This window comes from Oncorhynchus clarkii, unplaced genomic scaffold, assembly GCF_045791955.1.
Source record: "Oncorhynchus clarkii lewisi isolate Uvic-CL-2024 unplaced genomic scaffold, UVic_Ocla_1.0 unplaced_contig_4720_pilon_pilon, whole genome shotgun sequence".
Lineage (NCBI taxonomy): Eukaryota > Metazoa > Chordata > Actinopteri > Salmoniformes > Salmonidae > Oncorhynchus > Oncorhynchus clarkii.
The window spans coordinates 1-13,367 of record NW_027258757.1 but is presented as its reverse complement, the minus strand read 5'-3'; the positions used below and the strand labels follow the sequence as shown (position 1 = coordinate 13,367).

Sequence of the window (13,367 nt, the reverse complement as noted above, 5' to 3'; positions counted from 1 at the left end):
TCTTCTGGGAAGGCTTTCCACTAGATTTTGGAATGTTGCTTCCGTTCAGCCACAAGAGCATTAGTGAGGTCGGGCACTGATGTTGGGTGATTAGGCCTGGCTCGCAGTCGGCGTTCCAATTCATCCCAAGGGTGTTCGATGGGGTTGAGGTCAGGGCTCTGTGCAGAACAGTCAAGTTCACACCGATCTCGAAAAAACATTTCTGTATTGACCTCACTTTGTGCACAAGGGCATTGTCATGTGGAAACAGGAAAGGGCCTTCCCCAAAGTTGGAAGCACAGAATAGTCTAGAATGTCATTGTATACTGTAGCATTAAGATTTCCCTTCACAGGAACTAAGGGGCCTAGCCCGAACCATGACAAAACAGCTGTAGGCCATTATTCATTTTCCACCAAACTTTACAGTTGGCACTATGCATTGGGGCAGGTAGTGTTCTCCTGGCATCCGCCAAACCCAGATTCGTCCGTCGGACAGCCAGATGGTGAAGTGTGATTTATCACTCCAGAGGACAAGTTTCCACTGCTCCAGTGTCCAATGGCGGTGAGCTTTACACCACTCCAGCCGACGCTTGGCATTGCGCATGGTGATCTTAGGCTTGTGACATCTTGAAGCTCCCGACGAACAGTTCTTGTGCTGATGTTGCTTCCAGAGGCAGTTTGGAGCTCTACAGTGAGTGTTGCAACTGAGGACAGACACATTTTACTCGCTATGCGCTTCATCACTCGGCGGTCCCATTCTGTGAGCTTGTGTGGCCTACCACTTCGCGGCTGAGCCGTTGTTGCTCCTAGACATTTCTACTTCACAATAACAGCACTTACAGTTGAATGGGGCAGCTCTAGAAAAGCATACATTTGACGAATTGACTTGTTGGAAAGGTGCCAAGTTAAAAATCACTGAGCTCTTCATTACGGGCTGTTCAACTGCCAATGTTTGTCTATGGAGATTGCATGGCTGTTCTCTCGATTTTATACACCGGTCAGCAATGGGTGTGGCTGAAATAGCTGAATCCAACTCATTTGAAAGGGTGTCCACATACTTTTGGCCATGTAGTGTATAATTTTCATAGTTATGGCACACTTTGTCTAGGAGCTTTTGAATATTTAAAAAACAGAAATCTTATTATTTTAAAAAGTATTAAAAAAAGGTGTGGATTTTTCTACATCCACCCTGATTCAGAATATACCATCTCATAGCCATGTTCAATATCTATAGATAAGAGAAATCCGAATATCCTATATAAAACACATTTTACCTTGGTGAGGAGGGGCGGCAAGTAAACTAGCTAGTGGTTAGAGCGTTGGGCCAGTAACCGAAAGGTTGCTAGCTCCAATCCCCGAGCTGACAATGTAAGAATATGTCGTTCTGCCCCTGAGCAAGGCAGTTAACCCACCAGTTAACCCAAACCCAACCCCTCTGACTCAGATGCGGAAGACACATTTCAGTTGAAGGCATTCAGTTGTACAACTGACTAGATCTTTCCCTTAAAAATGTATACAGTACAATAAAGGGACCAAATCACTGCAATAGCCTAGACATTGAGAAACCCAATTCGATTGAAACACTGCTCATTTTTTTTTGGCGCTATGGCATCTTCTACATTTCTTCAAGACTGCAGAATCTGAACTTTGTCTTCGCGTCATATGTTGTCTTCTCGCATATTACTTTAGCACGTATGTTCATTATGTTATGGGTTTGTCTGACAACAAGCACATCTTTTACGACACTTTTACGCATTCTGTCCATTAGGCCTACCCATAGAGTTGTGTTCGCATACTGCACACCTACATGTTATGGGGTTGTCTGACAACAAGCACATATTTTACGACACGTTTACGCACATACAGTACCCTATTGAAATCTATTTGACTCTAATGTCCAATAGCCTACAATTCAGTATTGTTGAGTTGAATTCCCTAGGTGTGTTTACCTATCCATTACCAACGATACAAGCGCATCATCGCAATAAATAATATCGAAGAGACTGGCGAGAGAGCACACGTAACATTTTATTGACGGGCGGGGCTTGCTTGCCAATTCCGAGGATTGTATTTCCTTACTAGTCACACCCCTATCCGGAAGAGAAACAGCAACGAATTCGTGAGAAACTTTCTCAGATCGACATCAAGAAGCTACCGCAGGTATGAAAGTCAAACTGCAGATCGTTGATAAGCATTACATGTGTTATCTACATAGGATAATCGACAGTATTTCTTATAGAATCATATTATTTTATAGTAAATTGTCAATATTTTGTTATAATTGGCCAAGCTCTATAGTGAACTAACCTGTTCATGTTATGTGTATCGTGGGAATGTGGTTGTGATACATCCACTCGATGTTGCTATCATTAGAATAGGCTATATAATAACTGGACTATGAATAAGTTGCATATAATTTACCTTTCTGCTATTCGTTTGTTTAAAGTACTTTTGTTTCTTCCAGGAGATCATCACTTTTTCATATTCAGGACACAATATGTGGCCTAACCAAGGTAGGTAGAATATATTAATACTATATTATGCCATAACTATCTTCATGTTATCGCCAAAGTTATATCAGTCGGATATATTACAACGTTTATGAAATCCTGTTCAGGTCCCCCTGGCCAGAACCCAGCCTTCCCCCCAGCCTACAACCCTGGATTCCCTTCTGGTCCAAACCCAGCACACCCTCAGGGCCAGAACCCCATGTACGCACCTGGCACAAACCCTGCTTATCCCCCTGGTATGGCCCCCGGTATGGCCCCTGGTATGGCCCCTGGTATGAATCCAGCCATGCCTCCAGGATCCATGCCTTACGGACAATACCCAGGAGGACAACACCCTTATCCAGCTGGACCAGGTGCACCTGGTTACCCAGGAGTTCACCCAGGGCCCTACCCTGGTGGGGTCCATCCAGGTGGAGTCTACCCCGGGGGCATGCATCCCGGCATGGCTGGGGGTGTGGCGGGATTCGGGATGGGAGTCACTGGACACAAGGCACACAAAAAAATGAAGAAGGCGAAGGGGAAGAAGGCGCACAAAGCCGACAAACACCTGAAGCATCATGGAGGCCACAGGAAGGTGGGTGTCTCTCTGTGTTTGTTTGTTTGTGTGTGTCTGTGTGTCAATCAATAACAGGGAGGGTCTGTGGATTTTGAGTGCAGTTGACAGGTGACTGTACCTCCCACTGATGGTACCATGACTCACTCTGTGCTTCCCAATTGGCACCCTATTCCCTATAGTGCCCAGGTCATAAGTAGTGCTATAGGGTGCCATTTGGGATCAAGCCGCTGTGTGTACTCTGAGTTAAGTCTGGTCCCCTCTGAGGTATTTGTACTGACCTGTTTGCTTTGCGTTAACATACTCGCAAGTTTTGTTCATCACACGACTAGGAAGACTGGAAATCGAGGCTCTTGCCCTGAGAACTAATCATGTGTGTGTGTGTGTACCAAACTTTTTGTTTATTTGTGTGAGTATATCGTTTCTCATCCTGCTGTCAAAAATGTTATTGTTTTGTTGTGAGAGAGTGAGGCTTGCCTGAGAGGGGGTAGAGCTGTCACCCTGCCTGTATCTTTTAAAAATGTCTACCCCCAGGACTTAATTGAGCATCTGATGCAATATTTTATTTCTGGGTTTCTGAGGTTCTGTCCACCTATTTTGTTCTTGTTTCATCGGTGGAGCTGTGTGAGTGACGCCTACTTTCTTTATTCAGCCGTCGAGACAACTTGTCATGTACTAGCTCTTACTAGCACGGATTTCACTGATAGCTTCTTTATTGATGAACTTACAACTGTTATGTGGTTGTCTAAACCTAGTTGAATGAACCGACTGTAAGTCACTGTGGGTAAGAGAGTCTGCTAAATGACCTAAATGTTCATGTTTTTTCCCCCCAGCACTCTTCAAGCAGTAGCAGCAGCAGCAGCAGCGATGAGGAGTGATGTCACCAACAACATCCAACACAGTGTCAGAAAGACATCCTTGATTTAAATGGGGAAAAATGGCCTCTTCTTCTTCTACCTAAATTGCAATGAGGTTAAAGGAACGTGTTAGGATGGGGGGGGGGGGGAGACTATTATTAAGAATGGGAAAAATTGATTGGAAAATTATTTGAATATTAATTGTATAACACTGTAACAAAAGTATGTATAATGAACACAATTATGCCTTCATAGTCTTAACATTTTAGGGATATAGGCCTATGAATGTGTGCACAGTCATGAGGATATGCACTATAATGTATAATATGCCTTTACACTGATGATAAGTAATATTTCAAATGGTTGATTATATTTCCAACTATAAATAATATATAGGCTATAGCTGAGCGAGTGAGCGAGATGTGTGGAATTTCCCCAGTAAAAAAAAAATAAACCAAATAAATATTTATTTTAATACTGGATTGGTTGATTTTTTTTGAAGTATTATAAAAAAAAATGTGTTCACGTGGATACAAACGTAGCCAATATTTGTCTCTGTCAGAGCTGAAATATTAAGTCAAACCGATACCTTGAAGTGATACTGTAACAATTCCAATGTAGATTACCGAGTAGTTTGTTACATTGTAACAGCTATTTGGAACTTGCATAGCTTTGGAACGTCACATTTAACATTACCTACTGTAACTTTGTGCGCAGTTAGTTTCTTTGTAACCAGATAGGCGGGTTTATCGTGGCTGTGGGAGGGTTCGGTGAAAGGGGGAAGTTCAGACCTTCTACTTCTGTTGTCTTTGTGTAAAGCAGTGGAGCGCCCGATCTCACGCTATCACTCTTCCCTCTTCCCCGAATCCTTTTAAAACTCTCCCCTGGGTTTCTACCCTCCCGAACCTCTCCCCTTCTACCCCACCCTCCCCCCGACAACACATCTCAAAACACGGATCAGGTAAGAACATTTCATATATATATATATCTCTCTATATATATACGTGTGCAATAAAATGTAAAGAAACGCACACCGCATCTGGCATCTGGCTAGCTGGTAGCACGCACAGCCAGGCTTCACGTGGATTTGCCAGGCCGCAGTACTTGCACGCAGCTCATAATAAAGCCAGCACGAGCTGATTTATCAGTCATTTGGTTGCTATTTACGCGTGTTTATTTGTAAATGATCAGTGTTAGGGTGTGTGTAGCCAATATGAAACCGATGTATATTCTTTAAAAAATTGCTAGCGTGAATGTCAAATGGACAGTCATTCAAACGATATAGCTCCACATGCTCCACACACGGATGCTAGCCACCCAATTAGTATGCTATGCTAGGTCATGAAGCTAGCACGGAGGGCGCCGGCCGGTGAGGCTCAACTGCACCCAGCTATTTATGAGTGAAATTGAATTCATTGCAGCCAAGTAATCGAACACATTGTCTATTAATTCACGAACTTGAACAGCAAGTTTGTTTCGCTCGGGATTCACTCCTGGGGGGACTATTAACCAGCTTGTTAGTTAGCCTAACATGCTAGCTAGCGAAATGTATCTCTCGCCAGCAATGTGCTAAGTTACTAGCGAACTTAAAGATGCACGTGAACATGAATCATTGCTATGATGACCACTCTAACGAGGTTAGATTGTTACTTTTAGCCTAAAGGCAAGTTACTGTGCATGAATCATGATATAGTACGAATAATAATCGTGCGTGCAACAGCCTCACACTAGAAGGCCCCATTATTTGCCAATCATATCTCAACTCCACACGATCCTACCATGGAGTTCAGATACTTGACTACATTCTTGTTTTTGCATATTAATTTATTTCCCCTCTTATAATAATGGCAATCCGTTTTAGAAATAAAAGCTGCTGTTGCTAAAAGAAATCTGACATTATTTTTGATGTTTTTTCAGCAGCTTACTTGTAAAACAGGGGGGTCCTTCAATTATTTCAGCTCTAGACCCAATTAAAAAATGTAACGTACTCCCATGACCCAAATGAAAAAAATAAATGGCGTGTGATTTATAGATGTATTCTCGTAACTCGTGCCCCACCTCTTACATGCCCACTGTTTCCTACCCATAGTTTAAGAAACACCCTTGTAAACCGTAATATGCTATCAAGTTTCTTGAGATCAATAGCAAGCTAGCTAGCTATTTGGTGTCATTGTGCAAAGGCTGATGGGTAAAAACCAAAAACCCAGCTATTCTAGTCTGTTCACTGATCTCACATTCTATACTCAATTGTTCTCCTGCTTGTCCCTCAGCCCTATACTCTTCATCCTATGCACTATTCTAAAATGTCTTGCTGTTCTCTTGTTCAAACTCCAGATCCCATCTTTGTGACCAAAGACCCCCAGTTTTGACCCTTGAACTACAGCTTCTCCCATCCAGTACTAATTATGGACTCCGGTGTGATTGAAGGAGGACTCAATGTCACCCTCACCATTCGGTTGCTGATGCACGGCAAGGTGAGTGACCGCTCACAGAAGGTGTGACTTGAGTGTTAGCCCACAGAGATAAAGGCTAGGCAATGTCCACCATGACCTTTCGATTGCTGATGCACGGGCACTGTGTGTGACCTCCCAGAGCAGGTGACAGCAGGGTGTAAACTAGAATGTTTTGTCCCACTGAGCTAAAGCCTCTTAGACATTAAAGCTCGAGGAGCAAACACAAGTCTTCAGCTCTCAGACCCATTTAAACATGGTTTGCCAAACCACCCCTATTAATGGTCCACGTGATCCTCTTTTCCACTGCAACTCTGTTTATCATAGTCACTTTAACTATACCTACATGTACATACTACCTCAATTAGCCTGACTAACCGGTGCCCCTCGCACATTGACTCTGTACCGGTACCCCCCTATATATAGCCTCCACATTGACTCTGTACCGGTACCCCCCTGTATATAGCCTCCACATTGACTCTGTACCAGTACCCCCTGTATATAGCCTCCACATTGACTCTGTACCGGTACCCCCTGTATATAGCCTCCACATTGACTCTGTACCGGTCCCACCTGTATATAGCCTCCACATTGACTCTGTACCGGTACCCCCTGTATATAGTCTCCACATTGACTCTGTACCGGTACCCCCTGTATATAGTCTCCACATTGACTCTGTACCGGTACCCCCTGTATATAGCCTCACTACTTAACTTATCTATTGTTTACCAAATACCTTTTTTTAAATTTAATTTTTTATACTTAACTGCATTTTTGGTTAAGGTCTTGTCAGTAAGCATTTCACTGTAAGGTCTACTACACCTGTTGTATTCGGCACATGTGACACGTGATTTGAATGATTTTTTAAAATCATCTCTTTTTCTCTTTTAGGAAGTCGGAAGCATCATCGGCAAGAAAGGTGAATCTGTGAAAAAGATGAGAGAAGAGGTGAGAGGCACACACACGTTCTTTGTTTGTGCATATGCTGCCGCTAGAAAGTCATGTTTCCTCATTGCCTAATTTCTCGTCTCCTCCCCTGTGGTTTCCAGAGCGGGGCTCGCATTAACATCTCAGAGGGGAACTGTCCTGAGAGGATCATCACTCTGGCAGGCCCCACCACCGCCATCTTCAAAGCATTCTCCATGATCATCGAAAAGCTGGAAGAGGTAACTTGCGGTAACACTGTACTAGATCGGACAGACTGTTCATTTGTCGTTATGGCATCTGTAGGAAATATGAGGATAGATGAACAGACTGGAGACGTGTTCAGCTGCTCTTTTAAGAAAAATTGAAGTTAATATAAAATGTTTTTAACTATCTTGTTTTTTTGTTTGTTTTTTTTAACCCCTTTTTCTCCCCAATTTCATGGTATCCAATTGTTGTAGTAGCTACTATCTTGTCTCATCGCTACAACTCCCGTACGGGCTCGGGAGAGACGAAGGTTGAAAGTCATGCGTCCTCCGATACACAACCCAACCAAGCCGCACTGCTTCTTAACACTGCACGCATCCAACCCGGAAGCCAGCCGCACCAATGCGCCGGAGGAAACACCGTGCACCTGGCCACCTTGGTTAGCACACACTGCGCCCAGCCCGCCACAGGAGTCGCTGGTGCGCGATGAGACAAGGACACCCCTACCGACCAAGCCCTCCCTAACCCGGGCGACGCTAAGCCAATTGTGCGTCGCCCCACGGACCTCCCGGTCGCGGCCGGTTACGACAGAGCCTGGGCGCGAACCCAGGGACTCTGATGGCACAGCTGGCGCTGCAGTACAGCGCCCTTAACCACTGCGCCACCCGGGAGGGCTTGTTTTTGTATTTCAAGTTCTAGTTGTCCTCGGTGACTGAACACCTCATATCCATCGACCATTGTGGTTAAAAGTGGCGCTAGAGAGTATGTAATCCATTTATTTATTTTAAATCTTCCCCCTTTTGTCTCCCAGGACATCAGCAGCTCTATGACGAACAGCACGGCCACCAGCAAGCCCCCGGTCACCCTGCGCATCGTGGTGCCTGCCAGCCAGTGTGGCTCCCTCATCGGCAAGGGGGGCTGCAAGATCAAAGAAATAAGAGAGGTTGGTAGTAGACTATAAAGGAGGATGTAGAATGGAATCCCAACAACTGACCCCTGATCATCACTTGAAACACAATCGCTATATAGAATCTTAATTAAAAATAAGGACATGATCAATGCCATGTATAAAATACATTCTAAAGAGATATTAAAGCAAAACGAAAACGCCGACAGATTATAATCGCTAAATGTTTTAATTCTTATGGGACCTATTCGCTGCCTAGCAGATGTCTTTAAGGATTCAATTAATTCTCCCAGTAACACCGGTGGATGGAGGGAGAGAGAGAGCTTTACTCTTGGTTTCTGTCTACTAGAGGAGCTGTCAGTAACACTGGTGGATGGAGGGAGAGAGAGAGCTCTACTCTTGGTTTCTGTCTACTAGAGGAGCTGTCAGTAACACTGGTGGATGGAGGGAGAGAGAGAGCTCTACTCTTGGTTTCTGTCTACTAGAGGAGCTGTCAGTAACACTGGTGGATGGAGGGAGAGAGAGAGCTCTGGTTTCTGTCTACTAGAGGAGCTGTCAGTAACACTGGTGGATGGAGGGAGAGAGAGAGCTCTACTCTGGTTTCTGTCTACTAGAGGAGCTGTCAGTAACACTGGTGGATGGAGGGAGAGAGAGAGCTCTGGTTTCTGTCTACTAGAGGAGCTGTCAGTAACACTGGTGGATGGAGGGAGAGAGAGAGCTCTGGTTTCTGTCTACTAGAGGAGCTGTCAGTAACACTGGTGGATGGAGGGAAAGAGAAACCACAGTAGAGCCTTATCTGCTAGAGGAGCTGTCAGAAACACCGGTGGGTGGAGGGAGAGAGAAAGAAACCAGAGTAGAGCCCTCTCTCTCCCTCTACTCTGGTTTCTCTATCTGCTAGAGGAGCCATCAGTAACATAAAAACAACAAAGTCTGAGGAAAGTATCATCCGTGGAGGTGAAAAGGCAAAAATCAATACAACTATTTTGTTGAACTTACAAGGCTATTTGCACATTGTAGCAAATGAAGTCCAGACCAGTCAACCTCTCTCTCTCTCTGTCCTCTCTCTCTCTGTCTTCTCTAGTCGACAGGTGCTCAGGTACAGGTGGCAGGGGACATGCTTCCTAACTCTACAGAACGGGCCATTACTATCGCAGGGACGCCTCAGTCCATTATCGAGTGTGTCAAGCAGATCTGTGTAGTTATGCTGGAGGTAAGTGTAAGTAATATCCTCAGATCATCTATTTAATTCATCATAAATATGCATTTTCTTCGTTAAGAAATTACCCTTCCATTCTCTTTGGTAATAGTATCTCTTGCTCAATTCTACAAACGTGTTTGAAAGCAGTTGTTGAATTGAACCCATTCTCCTTCTCTCTTGTGTGTCCTACAGTCTCCCCCTAAGGGGGTCACCATCCCGTACCGACCCAAACCTTCAGGATCCCCTGTCATCTTTGCTGGAGGACAGGTATGTTTGATGTATTTTTATTTTATTCAAACTACCGGTGCCTGAAAGGGGGCGGGGGGGGGGGGGGGGGCTGCTTTGAGAAGAAAACAACGTGCAGTTGATCTGTTATCCTCCTCCTCTACTCATGTACTTATTAAGAGGGTTCAGAGGTGGTGGTGGGGGCCAAGTCTAGGTCCAAGAGGCTTCTAAACATCGTCTACCCCCCCCCAAGCCATAAGACTCCCGAACATCAAGTCAAATGGATACCCAGACTATTTGCATTGTCCTCTCCCTCTCTTTTACACATGCATATTCATAGTCACTTTCATAACTCTCCCGGGATATACATATTACCTCAACTAACTGGTGCCCCTGCACATTATTGACTCTGTACCGGTACCCCCCCCCACCCCTGTATATAGTCTCACTATTGTTATTTTACTGCTACTCTTTAATTACTTGTTACTTTTATTTTATTTTAACTGCGTTGTTGGTTAAGCGTTTGGAAGTAAGCATTTCACTAAGGTCTACTACACCTGTTGTAATAGGCACACGTGACTAATAAAGTTTGATTTGAAGTAGTGTTCCATTTGAGATGCTCTGTGTGTGTGGAAGTGGCTCTTGTGTCTGTGTCAAGATGTTGATGGAATGCCTGTGAACACGTTGTTGTTGTTTCAGGCGTACGCAGTTCAAGGACAACATGCCATACCCCAGCCAGACGTAAGTGATGTTCTGTTGTCACCTTTCCATTGATGCTTCCTGTGTCCCTAACCTCCCTGACCTACCATGTCCTCCAATATGTTCCCTATCCTCCCAGACCTACCATGTCCTCCAATATGTTCCCTATCCTCACAGACCTACCATGTCCTCCTCTACTCTCACTGTCCTCCAATATGTTCCCTATCCTCCCAGACCTACCATGTCCTCCAATATGTTCCCTATCCTCCCAGACCTACCATGTCGTCCAATATGTTCCCTATCCTCCCAGACCTGCCATGTCCTCCAATATGTTCCCTATCCTCCCAGACCTACCATGTCCTCCAATATGTTCCCTATCCTCCCTGATCTACCATGTCCTCCAATATGTTCCCTATCCTCCCTGATCTACCATGTCCTCCTCTACTCTCACTGTCTTCCAATATGTTCCCTATCCTCCCTGATCTACCATGTCCTCCTCTACTCTCACTGTCCTCCAATATGTTCCCTATCCTCCCAGACCTACCATGTCCTCCTCTACTCTCACTGTCCTCCAATATGTTCCCTATCCTCCCAGACCTACCATGTCCTCCTCTACTCTCACTGTCTTCCAATATGTTCCCTATCCTCCCAGACCTACCATGTCCTCCAATATGTTCCCTATCCTCCCTGATCTACCATGTCCTCCTCTACTCTCACTGTCTTCCAATATGTTCCCTATCCTCCCAGACCTACCATGTCCTCCAATATGTTCCCTATCCTCCCTGATCTACCATGTCCTCCTCTACTCTCACTGTCCTCCAATATGTTCCCTATCCTCCCAGACCTACCATGTCCTACTGTCCTCCAATATGTTCCCTATCCTCCCTGATCTACCATGTCCTCCAATATGTTCCCTATCCTCCCTGATCTACCATGTCCTCCTCTACTCTCACTGTCCTCCAATATGTTCCCTATCCTCCCAGACCTACCATGTCCTCCTCTACTCTCACTGTCCTCCAATATGTTCCCAGACCTACCATGTCCTCCAATATGTTCCCTATCCTCCCAGACCTACCATGTCCTACTGTCCTCCAATATGTTCCCTATCCTCCCTGATCTACCATGTCCTCCAATATGTTCCCTATCCTCCCTGATCTACCATGTCCTCCTCTACTCTCACTGTCCTCCAATATGTTCCCTATCCTCCCAGACCTACCATGTCCTCCTCTACTCTCACTGTCCTCCAATATGTTCCCTATCCTCCCAGACCTACCATGTCCTCCAATATGTTCCCTATCCTCCCTGATCTACCATGTCCTCCAATATGTTCCCTATCCTCCCAGACCTACCATGTCCTCCTCTACTCTCACTGTCCTCCAATATGTTCCCTATCCTCCCAGACCTACCATGTCCTCCAATATGTTCCCTATCCTCCCTGATCTACCATGTCCTCCTCTACTCTCACTGTCCTCCAATATGTTCCCTATCCTCCCAGACCTACCATGTCCTACTGTCCTCCAATATGTTCCCTATCCTCCCAGACCTACCATGTCCTCCAATATGTTCCCTATCCTCCCAGACCTACCATGTCCTCCAATATGTTCCCTATCCTCCCAGACCTACCATGTCCTCCAATATGTTCCCTATCCTCCCTGATCTACCATGTCCTCCTCTACTCTCACTGTCCTCCAATATGTTCCCTATCCTCCCTGATCTACCATGTCCTCCTCTACTCTCACTGTCCTCCAATATGTTCCCTATCCTCCCAGACCTACCATGTCCTCCAATATGTTCCCTATCCTCCCTGATCTATCATGTCCTCCTCTACTCTCACTGTCCTCCAATATGTTCCCTATCCTCCCTGATCTATCATGTCCTCCTCTACTCTCACTGTCCTCCAATATGTTCCCTAACCTCCCTGATCTACCATGTCCTTCTCTACTCTCACTGTCCTCCAATATGTTCCCTATCCTCCCAGACCTACCATGTCCTCCAATATGTTCCCTATCCTCCCTGATCTACCATGTCCTCCTCTACTCTCACTGTCCTCCAATATGTTCCCTATCCTCCCAGACCTACCATGTCCTACTGTCCTCCAATATGTTCCCTATCCTCCCAGACCTACCATGTCCTCCAATATGTTCCCTATCCTCCCAGACCTACCATGTCCTCCAATATGTTCCCTATCCTCCCAGACCTACCATGTCCTCCAATATGTTCCCTATCCTCCCTGATCTACCATGTCCTCCTCTACTCTCACTGTCCTCCAATATGTTCCCTATCCTCCCTGATCTACCATGTCCTCCTCTACTCTCACTGTCCTCCAATATGTTCCCTATCCTCCCAGACCTACCATGTCCTCCAATATGTTCCCTATCCTCCCTGATCTATCATGTCCTCCTCTACTCTCACTGTCCTCCAATATGTTCCCTATCCTCCCAGACCTACCATGTCCTCCTCTACTCTCACTGTCCTCCAATATGTTCCCTAACCTCCCTGATCTACCATGTCCTCCTCTACTTTCACTGTCCTCCAATATGTTCCCTAACCTCCCTGATCTACCATGTCCTCCTCTACTCTCACTGTCCTCCAATATGTTCCCTATCCTCCCAGACCTACCATGTCCTCCTCTACTCTCACTGTCCTCCAATATGTTCCCTAACCTCCCTGATCTATCATGTCCTCCTCTACTCTCACTGTCCTCCAATATGTTCCCTATCCTCCCTGATCTACCATGTCCTCCTCTACTTTCACTGTCCTCCAATATGTTCCCTAACCTCCCTGATCTACCATGTCCTCCTCTACTCTCACTGTCCTCCAATATGTTCCCTATCCTCCCAGACCTACCATGTCCTCCT

At 45.4% G+C, this 13,367-nt stretch overlaps 2 protein-coding genes across 3 annotated transcripts; both read left to right on the top strand.

The window, feature by feature from the left end:
- The first annotated feature begins 2,052 nt into the window (after window positions 1–2,052).
- Window positions 2,053–4,376, top strand: LOC139398503 (proline-rich protein 13-like). The gene is made up of 4 exons (XM_071144456.1): window positions 2,053–2,139; window positions 2,444–2,492; window positions 2,597–3,063; window positions 3,876–4,376. The coding sequence occupies exons 2-4, from the start codon at window positions 2,477–2,479 to the stop codon at window positions 3,918–3,920; spliced, it is 528 nt and encodes a 175-aa protein (XP_071000557.1). The 5' UTR covers window positions 2,053–2,139; window positions 2,444–2,476; the 3' UTR covers window positions 3,921–4,376.
- A 252-nt stretch (window positions 4,377–4,628) lies between these two features.
- Window positions 4,629–10,551, top strand: LOC139398502 (poly(rC)-binding protein 2-like; the record flags this gene model as incomplete). Of its 2 annotated transcripts, none has more annotated exon segments than XM_071144453.1 (8): window positions 4,629–4,860; window positions 6,234–6,373; window positions 7,241–7,297; window positions 7,399–7,515; window positions 8,292–8,423; window positions 9,469–9,603; window positions 9,778–9,852; window positions 10,510–10,551. In XM_071144453.1, coding segments are annotated over 7 exon segments (627 nt in total), but the record flags the coding sequence as incomplete, so codon positions are not given.
- Window positions 10,552–13,367: the final 2,816 nt, after the last annotated feature.